Source organism: Psammomys obesus, unplaced genomic scaffold (genome assembly GCF_907164565.1).
Source record: "Psammomys obesus unplaced genomic scaffold, mPsaObe1.curated_primary_1811, whole genome shotgun sequence".
NCBI classification, from domain to species: domain Eukaryota; kingdom Metazoa; phylum Chordata; class Mammalia; order Rodentia; family Muridae; genus Psammomys; species Psammomys obesus.
The window spans coordinates 428,139-441,298 of NW_026585504.1; the positions used below are offsets into that span (position 1 = coordinate 428,139).

Consider the following 13,160-nt stretch of genomic DNA (forward strand, 5'->3'; position numbering starts at 1 on the left):
AAAGGGGTAAAGGTGTAAAAAGAGAATACCACTCACTTAACAGATACCCCAGTGAAGGAAAGTATCAGTTTATTAGGTGAGGCACTTTCAATGCTATGCATTGTTGCCTGTGTATGAATGTGTGTGTGTGAGCTGGATGCAGGATAATAAATACTGTGAAAGTAATGGAGCATCCTTCTGGGCTGGCAGGAGAGTGTGGCACCAATGTACAGAGCCTAGAGGGAGAGCTCCAGGAACACGGAGGTGGACTCAAGGCAGAGGGTACACTCAGCTCCAAAAGCCAAAGAAATTGCAGGAGCTGGAGACTGGACCCATGAGCATAGGCATCTGGTTCTTATGGGTAATCTTGATCTGAAAGAGAAGGGAGCATGCCTGCAAGCCTGTCCCCGTGCCTCAATGCTGGGACATCAGGGGTCTGGGGTAAGCTCCTGGGCGAGCGAGAAACCAGAGTTTGGGAAGAATGGTGCACAGGGGAGCCGAGGGCACCAGGAGGAAGAAAAGAGGCTGTAAAATGGAGCCCGAGGACCCAGCTTCTCAGGCACAGGCAATACTCACCGTACAGGGCGCCTGCACCCAGGGCTCCCCATCAACTTGCATAGGGAGGGTTTTTGTGGTCCTGTGAGAGGTCAAGAAAGATTGGTTGAGATTTTTTTTTTCCAACCAAACATCAAAACTCAGCTATCTTAGCTTTGAGACCTTCTGCCATGGATAATGACTGAATAAAGTGCCTCCCACCATTCTCACGAACCACCACCTTCCTTCCCTCGGGAGCCCTTGCTGGAGTCCTCCTTACTGGAATGTGATCTCAGAGCACTTGGCCAACCGATGTCCTGCACTCTTGAGCCTGGTATAGATCTGGCCCATCTCAATCACACCTTCTATTCCTACCACTTCCAGCCGCTTGTCACTCATGTCTGGGGGTTAGAGTAGAGAGAAGGAGGTTTTCCTGTAGGAAGTTACCCTTCCCCTCAGATTTGCCTACTTTAGCCCCCAGGGGAGCTTGGCTCACCTGGGACACAGGTTTTCAAGATATCGGGGTCTGTAATTATTTTGGCGGTGCTGCCCAAGGCCTGGTTGATCTCACAGGTGTTCCCAGGAGGCCTCTTGGTGTCGCCCCAGAGGTTGGAGCCACCATGCATGCTCGGGATGTTCAGTACTGCGATGCCTTCCAGAGACAGGCTGCTCAGATCCAGCGGCTTCCCGCAGATCTGAGGGAAGAGTGACAGAACTGCAGTTAGAGCGCACCCAGGGTCTCACCGTTATGAAACATGGCTGCTCCTGCCAAGATTAAGAGGTGTGCAGGAGGCTGAGCATAATGGCCCACGCCTTTAATGGGCACCACCACCACCCGGTTTATAATTGGTTTTTCAAGAGAGTTAAGTTTTGGTTTGTTATTGTTCCCTCTGTGTAGCCCTTGCTGTTCTAGAACTCCCTCTGTAAAGCAGGCTGGCCTCAAACTCAGAGATCTCCCTTCCTCTGCCTCTGAGAGCTAAGATTAAAAACTTGTGTTACCTAAGAAATGGATTTTATTAGCCTAAAATGGTAACACATGTCTTTAGTCCCAGCACTCAGGAAGCAGAGGCAGATGGATCTTTGTGAGATTGAGGCCATCCTGGTCTACATAAGCTCCAGGATAGCCAGATCTACATGTCTCAAAAAAAAAAATCATCAAAAATGTATTTATGGTTCATATGTAAGGGGATGGGGCACATATGTGCACTTGTGGTGGTCAAGAGGACAATGTGCAGGAGTTCTCTTCTTTCTCCAGGTGGGTCATCAGGCTGGGCAGCAAACCTTCTCCTGCTGAGCCATCTCACAAGCACAGACACTAGGGTATCTTAAGGACTTGGCAAGTCAGGGTTGGAGACCTGGGTGGTCGAAAGTAGATCCACACATGTGACATTCCCAAAGGCTGCTGTGTAGGAAGAAACTTGAATACAAAAAAAAAAAAAAACTGGAAAAAAACCTTGTATTCCCAGCATTACAGCTCTGAGGCAGGAGTATTGCCACAAGTTCTAGGCCAACCTGGGCTACAGTGTGAGACCCTGTCTCCAAAAAACAGCTAAAAAATGTGTATAATTCATTCAGTATTATCATACGTACCTCAACTGTCAAAGACTCTTCCAGCTTTTTGCATGTTGAGAAGATGGATTCAGATGTTGCAAATTCCAAATACCATAGCTTGTTTTTCATTCTTCATCAACCCCAACAAAAGGCCCAGCAGGGAAGAGACAAATCACAGTGTGGACAGGACAAGGAAGGGAGCCAACTTCCCACTCCAGAGGAACAGTGGTAGCTTTGCTTAGGGGTTCCTACAAGCGTTTCTGCCCATATCTAACCATTCTGTGTCAAACTTGGTTACAAATCTAGTCTCTCTTTTGTTGTTGGTTTTTCAAGACAGGGTTTCTCTGTGTAACCCTAGCTGTCCTTGAACTCCTTTACAGACTGAGAGCTCTGCTTGCCTCTGCCTCCTGATGCCTGGCATACACCCAGTCTTGACATTGATTGTCTATTCCCTGTCTTTTATATATATATATATCTTACTTACTTTGCATCAGATGACAACCTGCAAGAGTTACTTTCTACTGTGTGGGTTCCAAGGATCCAACTCAGGTCCTCAGGCTTAGGTGAAGATACCCACTGAGCCACCCTTCTCCCCTCCTCTCCTCACCTGCTATTGAACTTCTCAGGATATTTCTCTCGCATGATGTGAAATCGGTGAGCAATTGAAGCATCCTGGAGAGTCACAAGCATATTTCAGAGACCACGCTTATCTGTATTCAGGACTTTCTCCCTGCTAAGTTCTCTTCCCCTTTCCTCTCCCTCTCTTTCTCCCAGCCCTTCCCTTCCTCTCCTCCCCCTTCTAGGGTATAGCACATCCCAATCTGTACCACTATGTACCTAACTCCCAATTTTCCTGTGTCTCTTCCTCTTTGATCTCCTCCAGCTTCTATCTGCTTAACCCACACTTCTCCTCCCTTCTCCCCCACCCTACTCCACTGACCACGCCAATGGAGAAGTAGTTATTGATGATTTGAGAGGGGATTGGATCACTCTTTTCTTCATTTTGATGGGGTATCACTTCCAGAGACCATCGGTCGAGATATGTCACCTTACTTATCTCTATATCCTTGAGAATCTTTCCCAAATTCTCACCTTCATAACCTAGGAGTGGAAAAGATAGGCTTGCACTGATCCCCAAGCCTCAGAGTCCATGCTGAGCCCTTCTGCAGATTCCCCACCCTCTGCCTCTATTCTGGAGGAGCCCCCAACCCTTTCATTGAAAGTGCAAGATGCTCAGGCCCTATGAACCAACGGTGAAGTCAGCTTCTTTCTGTCCCTATCACCGTTATGGAAAGTAAACATCTCCAATGGTTGTACATACAGAAATTATTCCAAAGACATATTGAACAGTAAAAGACAAACCAGGAAAATGCAGAAAAAGATGAGTGACAGCCATTGGGAGGCTGAAGTACTACTGAAAATTTAAGACAACCCTGGGCTACATAAGAGTTCAAGGTCAGCTTGAGGTGTACAGGGACACCTTGCCTCAGAACACAGAAACATAGCTGGATGGTGGTGGCTTATGTCTCTACTCCCAGTACTTCAGAGGAAGACAGGTGAATCTCTGAATTTGAGGCCACACTGGTCTACAGAGCACAGGGCTACACAGAAAAACTCTGTCTCCAAAACTACCACCAACAACCAAATCAAACCAACAAATCCACAAAATCATGCCAACAAATAATCTTATTTTCATTTTTTATTTATTTGTTTATCTTGATTTTTCAAGACAGGGTTTCTGTGTAGCCCTGGCTGTCCTGGAACTCACTTTGTAGACCAGGCTGGCTTCAAACTCAGAGATCTGCCTGCCTCTGCCTCCTGAGTGCTGGGATTACCCCGCCATTACATACACCACCACTGCCCTGAAATAAATTTAAATATCCTGTTTAGTTAAATAAACACAGCCTAGAGGGCTGGAGAGATGGCTCAGAGGTTAAGAGCACTGTCTGCTCTTCCAGAGGTCCTGAGTTCAATTCCCAGCACCCACATGGTGGTTCGCAACCACCATGATCAGGTGTCCTCTTCTGTCATGCAGATGTACATGCAAATAGAGCACTCATATGTAAAATAAAGAAATAAATCTTTAAAACAAAAAAACCACAGCCTGAAAAGCACTGAGTGGTAAGGGACAGAAGGTATGCCTCCAGGGTCGCACGCTGTACAGTCACCCTGCGCAAGGGTCTGTGCTCCATCTCCAGCACTGTAAAATAAAGAATGGCAAGAGCAGCAACAATTTGTAAACTGGAAAGAAATTAATCTGCAACAGATTACATTTCTCAGCATTTAAAAAAAATGCTTAAAAGGTCCAGGGTATAGCTCAGTTGTAGTACTTGCCCTAGGTCTCCCAAACCAATACCACATCAAAGGCAACACAAACCCACTAAACATTAAACCTGTAACACAAGGGTATCACATAAGAAGACATACCAATAATATGCCTATCAAATATGGTCAATAATATTAAAATCAGAAGAAATTTATTTTTATGTGATTGCAATTTATTTATTTATTTTTAATTTATTCACTTTATATCCCTATCCAGAAGAAATTTAGAAGGTAACATTTTCCCCCTAAGGGGGGCAGCAGCCTTGCCAGGCCACAGAGGAGGACACTGCAGTCAGTTCTGATGAGACCTGACAGGCTAGGGTCAGATGAAAGGGGAGGAGGACCTCCTCTGTCAGTGGACTTGGAGAGGGGCATGGGAGGAGAAGAGGGGAGGGAGGGTGGGATTGGGAGAGAATGAGGGACAGGGCTAGAGGGATACAAAGTGAGTAAACTGTATTAATATAAAATAAAGACTGCCATATGTTATATATAAAGTTATATGTACGTAAGAGTTAACTTTGTGTTGCCAACCAAATTAATTATTAATGAGTTTACTAATAGACTGGTACTCTCATGTGGTGTTAAGATAAGTGGATTGTTCATCTTTTTAGAAGGTAATTTGGCAATTTTTAACAAAATATTTTTGTGGTAGGCAAGAAGTGAAGAGAATGAGGTAGGAGGCAGATTTTCAAAGAGGCAGCTTAAAATTCTGAAACACTAACCAGCACTCTTGAAATTTTGTATCCTTGAACAGCTAAAAACTACCAGAAGCTGGTCATGGTAGTGCATGCAATTAATACAAGCATTTAGGAGGCAGAGGCCATTTGCTCTCTAAGAGTTCAAGGCCAGCCTGGTCTATTTATTGAGATTTAGGCCAGCGAAGACTACACAGTGAGTCTGTCTCAGACAAATCACAAATCACAAAAACAAAAACCCAAAACCAGACCAGCAAAACCAGACTGGTTTGGCACTTCAAACTAGAGAAACAAAGCTAAGGAGTGCCCTGAGCCAATCCCCTGGCCCTGCACCAACACACGCTGAAAGATAAACTCATGGCATTAAATTTAGTTAGAGATTCCTTTTCAAGTCTTTACTGACCTGTATTTTATGCATATAGATGATTTGTCTGCATGTATTTCTGTAGACCACATGTGTGCCTAGTGCCTACTGAAATCAGAAGAGGGCACTGGATCACCTGGAACTGGACTTAGGTATAGTTATGAGTTGACTTGTGTGTCCTGGGAATAAGAACAGCCAGTGATCTTAACCACTGAGCCATCTCTCCAGCCCCTTAAAACTTTTGTTGTTGTTTGAGAGGGTTTCTCTGTGAAGCCTTAGCTGTCCTGGACTTGCTCTGTAGACTAGGGTGTCCTGGAACTTAAGAGATCTGCCTGCCTCTGCCTCCCTAAGTGCTGGGATTACAGTTGTGCCACCGAGCCCAGCAAAACTTTTTGTTTTTTTGACTCAACAATTCCACTTTTAGGAATTTCTCCTATAGAATCTAACACACACAATGCATGAATAAATGCATATGGAAATATTCTTGAAGATAATTGAAAAAATCTAAATATTCCTCAGTTGTTAAAATCTATGCCACAAAATGCTAAGTATTGGAAACAGTGAAATACAATAATATGGGAAGACTGTAGACACATGATTTAATGAAGAAAGTTCAAGGACAGTCAGTCTAGTATGTCCTGTGTGTTTAAAGTCACATGTGGGCTTGTCTACAGCCCTGGGGACCCAGGGTGAAAACAAAGAACCGAGAAAAGCAGGACACAGTAGCACGAGTATCTGTATCTCCAGGGCTTCTTCAGGGAGACGGGAGCTGGACACAGAATGCTGGGAAGCTCATGAGTGAGCCAGCCTCATCTAACCATCAGGAAAAAAAGAGTCTAAATCTCAACCTTGGAGGCTGTCCTTGGACCTACACACACACACACACAAACACACACACATTCACTCACACACCCCAAGACAATATGTATGGGCATACATACATGCACATATATACATATAAAAAGCGCAGGGCTACCGTGTGTAACTCAGTGGGTGAAGTCATGTGCTCCCAGGCCTGAGACCTGAGTTTCATCCCCGAGGTCCACATGTTGGAAGCAGAACCAACTCCTGCAAGTCGCTCTCTGACCTCCACATGCGCACCAAACCTGCCACTAACTAAATGTGAGAAACAAAAACAAAAAGGGAATCTGGGCATGTCAACACAGCCATGTAACCTCAGCATCTGGGAGGCTGAGGCAGGAGGATCACAGGCTACATGGAAACAATCTGTCTCAAAAGGAAGAAAGAAAGAAAAAGGAAAATTATGAGGACGTTTCATATTGGTGCACATCCAGAAAGAACAGCTGGATTGACCCGAAACTTCAGGGAGTAGCTTATAGGAAGCTTTTACTCTCTTGGCACCTGTATCTTAAATGTTTATATTACTTTGTTCACTATTAAGTGTAGGCATAAAGTTATTATGTAACTCAAATGCTGACTTCTGTTCTCCCTTTTCTGGTTGCAATGCTTGTTCTGAGAATCTCCTATCTCAGTGTTGTGTAAACACTGCTCCCCAATTGTCCCCTATATGCCAATAAAGCAGCTTATCACCAATCACTGAGCAGCCAGGGGAGGAGAAGAGAGGAAGAAGTAGGGGATTCAGCCCCGGGCAGAGGTCTAGAAGAGATCAGGAAAGCAGAGCTGGAGGGGAAAATGCCATAAAGTGCAGGTGTCTCGGGATTTACGCTAGGAGAAAGCTAGACTAGCCTAGGGAGTTAAGATTAGAGTAATAACTGCTCAGGATTGTGCCGTAAAGCTTGATAAACAATGAATTTAAAAGTCTCAATTATTTGGGTGATAGCCGGGTTTAAAAGAGAAACTAAGCAACAATCACAATTTTATAAAAATAACTAACACTTACGTGTTTACTATTTTTGTAATGAGGATTATGAAAAAGTCATTTCCTACAGTTCACTGAGGGCAAAACACCGTGATTTGCCTTCCACTTGTCCAGCTTTCCTTGTTATTACTTGTTGGGCCAGCAACATGGCTCAGCAGATAAAGGCACTTGACACAAGCCTGACAATCTGAGTTCGATCCTCAAGACTCCTGAAAGTTGTTCTCTGACCTCTACACGTGCTATTACACATGCATACACACACAGGTAAGTATTTTTTTTAATATTTTTTAAAGATTTATTTATTATTTATACAGCATTCTGCCTGCATTTGCATGCCAGCAGAGGGCACCACATCTCACTATAGATGGTTGTGAACCACTATGTGGTTGCTGGGAATTGAACTTCAGACCGTTGGAAGGGCAGCCAGTGCTCTTAACCTCTGAGCCATCTCTCCAGCCCCAAGTATTTTTAAAGATAGATTTTAAAAAGTATTTTTTAAAAGTGTAAGACTTTTGCCAAAGCAGTATTTTGTATATAGTTCCCTGTCAACTCTGCAACTCAGCCTCTGAAATCTCACTGTCTTTGTTACAGAGGACAGAAGCTATTCCTTCACAGCTTCTATGGCAGACAGAGTAACAGCCTCTCAGAGATCTACACTTCAATATCTCTCTCTCTCTCTCTCTCTCTCTCTCTCTCTCTTTTGGTTTTCCAAGACAGGGTTTCCCTGTGTAGTCTTGGCTGTCTGTAGACCAGGCTGGCCTCGAACTCACAGAGATCCACCTGCCTCTTCCTCCCCAAGTGCTGGGATCACAGGTGTGCACCACCTTGCCGCACTCGTTTATAGAGCTGTGCTGGCCTTCCTGTGTGGTTCCAGTTCTTTTCCAGGCATAGACAGGAAAATGGTAAGTCCAGAACTTGAGAACAAACTAGACAACATAGGAAGACTTTGCCTCAAATAATAAAATATCAAAGAACCTTCTTACACAGTAAGAAAGATTTTGCAGATGTGATTAAATTAGGGGTCTTGAATGGGTGATTATCCTGGGTTATCTGGAAGGCCCTAAATCAATCAAAACCATCAAAAGAAATGGAAGAAGCTAAGGACCAAGTGGTAAGTAGGGAAGGCCTGTGATTCTAGCACTCAGTCTGACACAAGAGAATTAGAATTGTGTCAGGTAAAAGGCTTGTCTGTGCTACACAGTGAGTTCCAGGTTAGCCTGGACTAGATAATGAGGTCCTGCCTCAAAACCCCAAACAATGGGTCAGTGATCGGTTCAGTAGATAAAGGTGCTTGCTGCCAAGCCTGCTGACCAGAGTTTAATCCTCAGGACTCACTTGCTGAAGAGAACTGACTCCTGCAAGTTTTCCTCTGACCTCCATATGGCTGCTGTGGCACACTCGCGTGCAGCTGTGTGCATATGTACATAAACCCACACAAATAAATAATTTTTTTTAAAAACCTGGGAGGCGGGGAGAAAGTCCCAAGGAGATGAGACAATGGTAAGAGAGAATGGAAAGAGGACATTGCTGGTTGCACAGGGCCTGTCAGCCAAGGAGTGTAAACAGCCTCTAGAAACCTGCAAGGAATTCTCCCCAGGCTCTCCTGACCAGTTAATTTTAGGAAATCCTCCTTTGGGCTGCTTTGGACTTCTGAGCTGTGAGCAGAAAGGTACCAACTTCATGTGGATTAGGTCACTTTTGGAGGACTGTTACAGCAGCAACAGAACTCTGCTCCAGATGTCAAAGACTCTGCTTAGCCCTTAAATACAGTACCTGCCAGGATCCTGCTGTCCTTATTTACCCCTGGATGTTCTCATCATCTACTGTCAGGCTGCAGTTACTGCTGTGAACAGATGGATCTCCAAAACATATTTTTGTTCTTTTTTTTTTTTTTTTTTCCATAGCCCTGGCTGTCCTAGAACTTGCTCTGTAGACCAGGCTGGCCTTGAACTCAGAGATCCCCCTGCCTGCTTCTGCATCCTGAGTGCTGGAATTAAAGGTGAGTATTACCACATCCAGCTTCAAAGCATATTTTCAGCCTTGACTTTTCTTCTAAATCCTTGACATTTCTTTTTCTTTAACTTAAAATACTTTATGTTGGACCTGGTGGTGAACACCTTTAATCCCAGCACTTGGTGGGGGGTGGAGGCGGAGGCAGAGGCAGGAGGATCTCTGTGAGTTGGAAGCCAGCCTGGTCTACAAAGTAAGTTCAGGACAGCCAGAGCTCTGTTACACAGAGAAACCCTATATCAACAAACAAACAAAAAATATATACACACAATATTGTCCGTGTGTGTGTGTACATGTAGATACATGCATGCCATGCTGTAGAGTTGTGGAGTCGGTTCTTTCCTTCTGCCCTATGTGGGTTCTGGGCATTGGGCTTGAATCATCACGCTTTTACATGAGCTGTGTCTCACAGTGCTCACACACACAGTTGTGCTTGGCTGTCTGTGACAGGATCTTCCTCTGTAATCCTGGCTGGCCTGGAGCTTGCTATATAGATACATCAGGCAAACCCACAGAGGTTTGCCTTCCTCTGCCTCTTGAGTGCTGAAATTACCCTAAACCTGGCAACATCTTTATTGCTGTTACAAGACCTCACCATAGGCCAAGCTGACATGGAACTCTCCATATAGCCCAGGCTGGCCTCGAACTCAAGGCAATCCTTTGCTTCAGCCTCTGAGATTACTGGAGTGAGCCTCCTTGCCTAGGTCCCAATATATATTCTGACCATCAACCATACCTTCATCTAGCTGCTTAACTTGTACCAAACTGAATCATTAATTTTGGAAAGGGCCTTCTATCTACATCCCCACCCTAACAGGCAACCCCATCTAGTCAGTTGCAAACCAGGAAAGCATCCAAACCTAGCTCCACCTCCCTCCTTTCTGCTTCATCAGTTATCAACACTGTGGCTTCTACCTTATCCTTTCCTTTCCTGCCTCCCTCAAGCAATCCATCCTTTTCAGAGCTCTCATGTCAATATCCTTGTGCCCTCCTATTCTTCAAACGTTATGGTATTTTTTGGTGTCAACATTAATTTACATTAGTTCTGTATATTCCTGTGGTCATGAGTGATTGAGTAAACAAGCCTGTGAGAATCTCACAGTGAAGACTCAAATGTGTAATTTCAAAGTGCCTAATACGATAAATGAGGAAGTCAGATGAAAACTGGCCGTGTGTGTATATACAAGTCTTAGGGTAGAGTTGAAGTGGTGGCTCAGTGCATGAAAGTGCCCACTGCCAAGACTGCCAACCTGAGTCTGAGCCCGAGGATTCACAGGGTTAAAGAAGAGAACTTACTCCTGACGTTCTACTCTGGCCTCCATGTGTGCATTGCTCTATCCATGTAAGCGCACGTATACACACACACACACACACACACACACACACACACACACACACACAGAGGTGTGCACGCCCCAAATAAGCAAAACACAGTAAAACAATTAAAAAAAAAGGTCTTACATTATACAATAAAGTCAGAGAGCTTTCTATTTTTTTTCTTAAGTTCTTTGAGCGACAACTGTGGTTCAAGATTTACACATTTAAAAGCCTCAGTGGCTTCAAAGGAAAAATGGATGAGTAACTAGCAGGAAGTCAGAGGGATGAGGTGAACTGGAGATTACAATTAGAAAATGTCTGGCCTCCATAGGCAGGCACCAGGCACATATATGGTACACAGGAGTACATGTAGGTAAAACAGAGTAATATTAAAAAAGACACAACAAAGAAACTGGAATGTATTAGGAGACTGCAGCAACTACCTCAGAAAATCAGTGAGGAGTTAGTGAGCTGCCTCAGTGGGTAAAGGTACTTCCTGCCAAGCTTGATGTCAATCTCAGGAACCCATGTGGTGGAAGAAAACTGACTCCCCAAACTTGAAAACTGTCCTCTAGTGTTTCAAAGCCCGCCTGATCTACAGGGAGAGTTTTAGGGCAGCCAGGGATACATAGAAACATCTTGTAGGTAGGTAGGTAGGAAGGAAGGAAGGAGGAAGGAGGAAGGAAGGAAGGAGGAATGGCAGGGAGGAAGGAAGGAAGGAAGGGAAGAAGAAAGGAGGAAGGAAGGAGGAAGGAAGGAGGAAGGAAGGAAGAAGGAGGAAGGAAGGTGGAAGGAAGGAAGAAGGAAGGAAGAAGGGGGAAGGAAGGAGGAAGGAAGGAAGGAAGGAGGGAGGAAGAAAGGAGGAAGGAAGGAAGGAGGAAGGAGGAAGGAAGGCAGGAGGAAGGAAGTAGGAAGGAGGAAGGAAGGAAGGAGGAAGGAAGGAAGGAAGGAAATTGTCCTCTGATATCTACACTCCCACTGTGGCACAAGCACATGTGCATAATGCGAACATTTCGATAATTAGAAAAAGAAACGAGTGAAAGAGTAAATGAATGGCTGTTTGACGGCTAAACCTCGCCTGCTCATTTCAGCACTCACACAACTTTCTCCTTCCTACATTGTTCCTTTATCCTCTGGACCCTAGAGTCGTTTGTGAGAAAGACATGTAGGTGTCAGGGAAGGGGGCTGTCCCCCTCAACCCTCCTTGGTTCACAGTGTGACCCTCATTTTTACAGAGCTCCTTCTTTGGCCACCTGTCTTTGGCCCCATGTTTGTGCACCTCTTCTCAGTGCTCTCTTTATGCCAGCTCCCTAGGCCTCCCCTCCTCGCTGTCTTTTAAGGCGTGTTTACTCTGCACACTCATTGGAGCAGATGTGCCGCCTGCGAGACTGCAGCATGCGCATGCAGCGCCCACAGAGGACAGACTCGGAGCCTCCAGGACGGCAGCTGCAGAAGCTGAGCCTCCATGTGGGGGCTGGGAACTGTGTCCAGGTCCTCTGGAAGAGCAGCCAGTGCTCTTTAACTGCTGAGCCGTCTCTCCAGCCACCCACCCCCACGTCCAACAAAACTTCTATACCACTTACCTCTTCCCCATCTTAGGCAACGAGCCAGATCATTTCCAGTGCCCAGGGGCAACACGGCAACAGGAGGCACAGTAGGCAACTTGGCTCTGTCTGAGGAGGCAGGTGAAGAGATGGATGGAGGGAGATGGTCCTGGAACACTCCTGCCCCCATCTCCTGCCCAGAGGGTGCCTCTCTTTGCACTGACCAATGGACTCTAGAATCCAGCCTACGGTGCCGTCTCCACCACACACCAATACCCGGAATTGAGGAACATCTTTGAAAAATCTGAGCCTGAGACAAAAGGGAAGAGAGAAAATGGAAGAAGAGTAACTGAAATCTACCCAAGTCCTGGACAGATAAGTCACTTCTTGTCTCTCATTCCTCTGACCCTGTTCCCTCTTGTCAAAAGACTTCAGTCTAGAGCTGGGAGGCTGGCTCAGCTGGGAGAGCACTGGCTCTAGGACCTGAATTGGATCCCACATAAAAATGCCAGGCATGGTGATATGTGCTCTTCTTGCAGTGCTGCTGGGGGGGGGGTGAGGGGCAGAGGATCCCTGGATCACTCATCAGCCAGACCAGCCTAATTAATGAGCTCTAAGCCACTGAAAGACCTTGTCTCAAAGGAAGGATGGCATTCCTAAAGGTGATACCTGAAACTGCTGGTTGGTTCTGATTTGCCAAAACACTCCCAGCTCCCCAACCCCAACCTATACACATGCATATGCATACATGCAGACCTGCAGAGACACACACACACACACACACACACACACACACACACACACCCCAAACGCTGTGCTACAGCCCTTCACCTATACGCACCCTTGCTCCGGACCATCCTTCAGGTTGAACACCTGCCGAGGATTTAGCAAATACTGCAATTTCCAGAGCACCCTGTGGAAAGGAGAAAGGCTCTTGGCACGGGATGACAGGCACATCTTCTGTGCATCTTTTTTATTTACTCTACCTTAATGTCCCCCCC

At 45.5% G+C, this 13,160-nt stretch overlaps 1 protein-coding gene across 1 annotated transcript; it reads right to left on the reverse strand.

The window, feature by feature from the left end:
• Positions 1 to 52: 52 nt before the first annotated feature.
• On the reverse strand, positions 53 to 13,116 carry Dgka (diacylglycerol kinase alpha). Its single transcript, XM_055605016.1, has 10 exons — positions 13,001 to 13,116; positions 12,384 to 12,469; positions 12,199 to 12,288; positions 3,005 to 3,165; positions 2,672 to 2,736; positions 2,104 to 2,194; positions 1,010 to 1,208; positions 794 to 914; positions 556 to 616; positions 53 to 351 (listed from the first exon to the last, which is right to left on the reverse strand). Exons 1-10 carry the CDS (start codon positions 13,114 to 13,116, stop codon positions 268 to 270), a joined length of 1,074 nt encoding a protein of 357 aa, XP_055460991.1. The 3' UTR covers positions 53 to 267.
• Between the last annotated feature and the right edge of the window lie 44 nt (positions 13,117 to 13,160).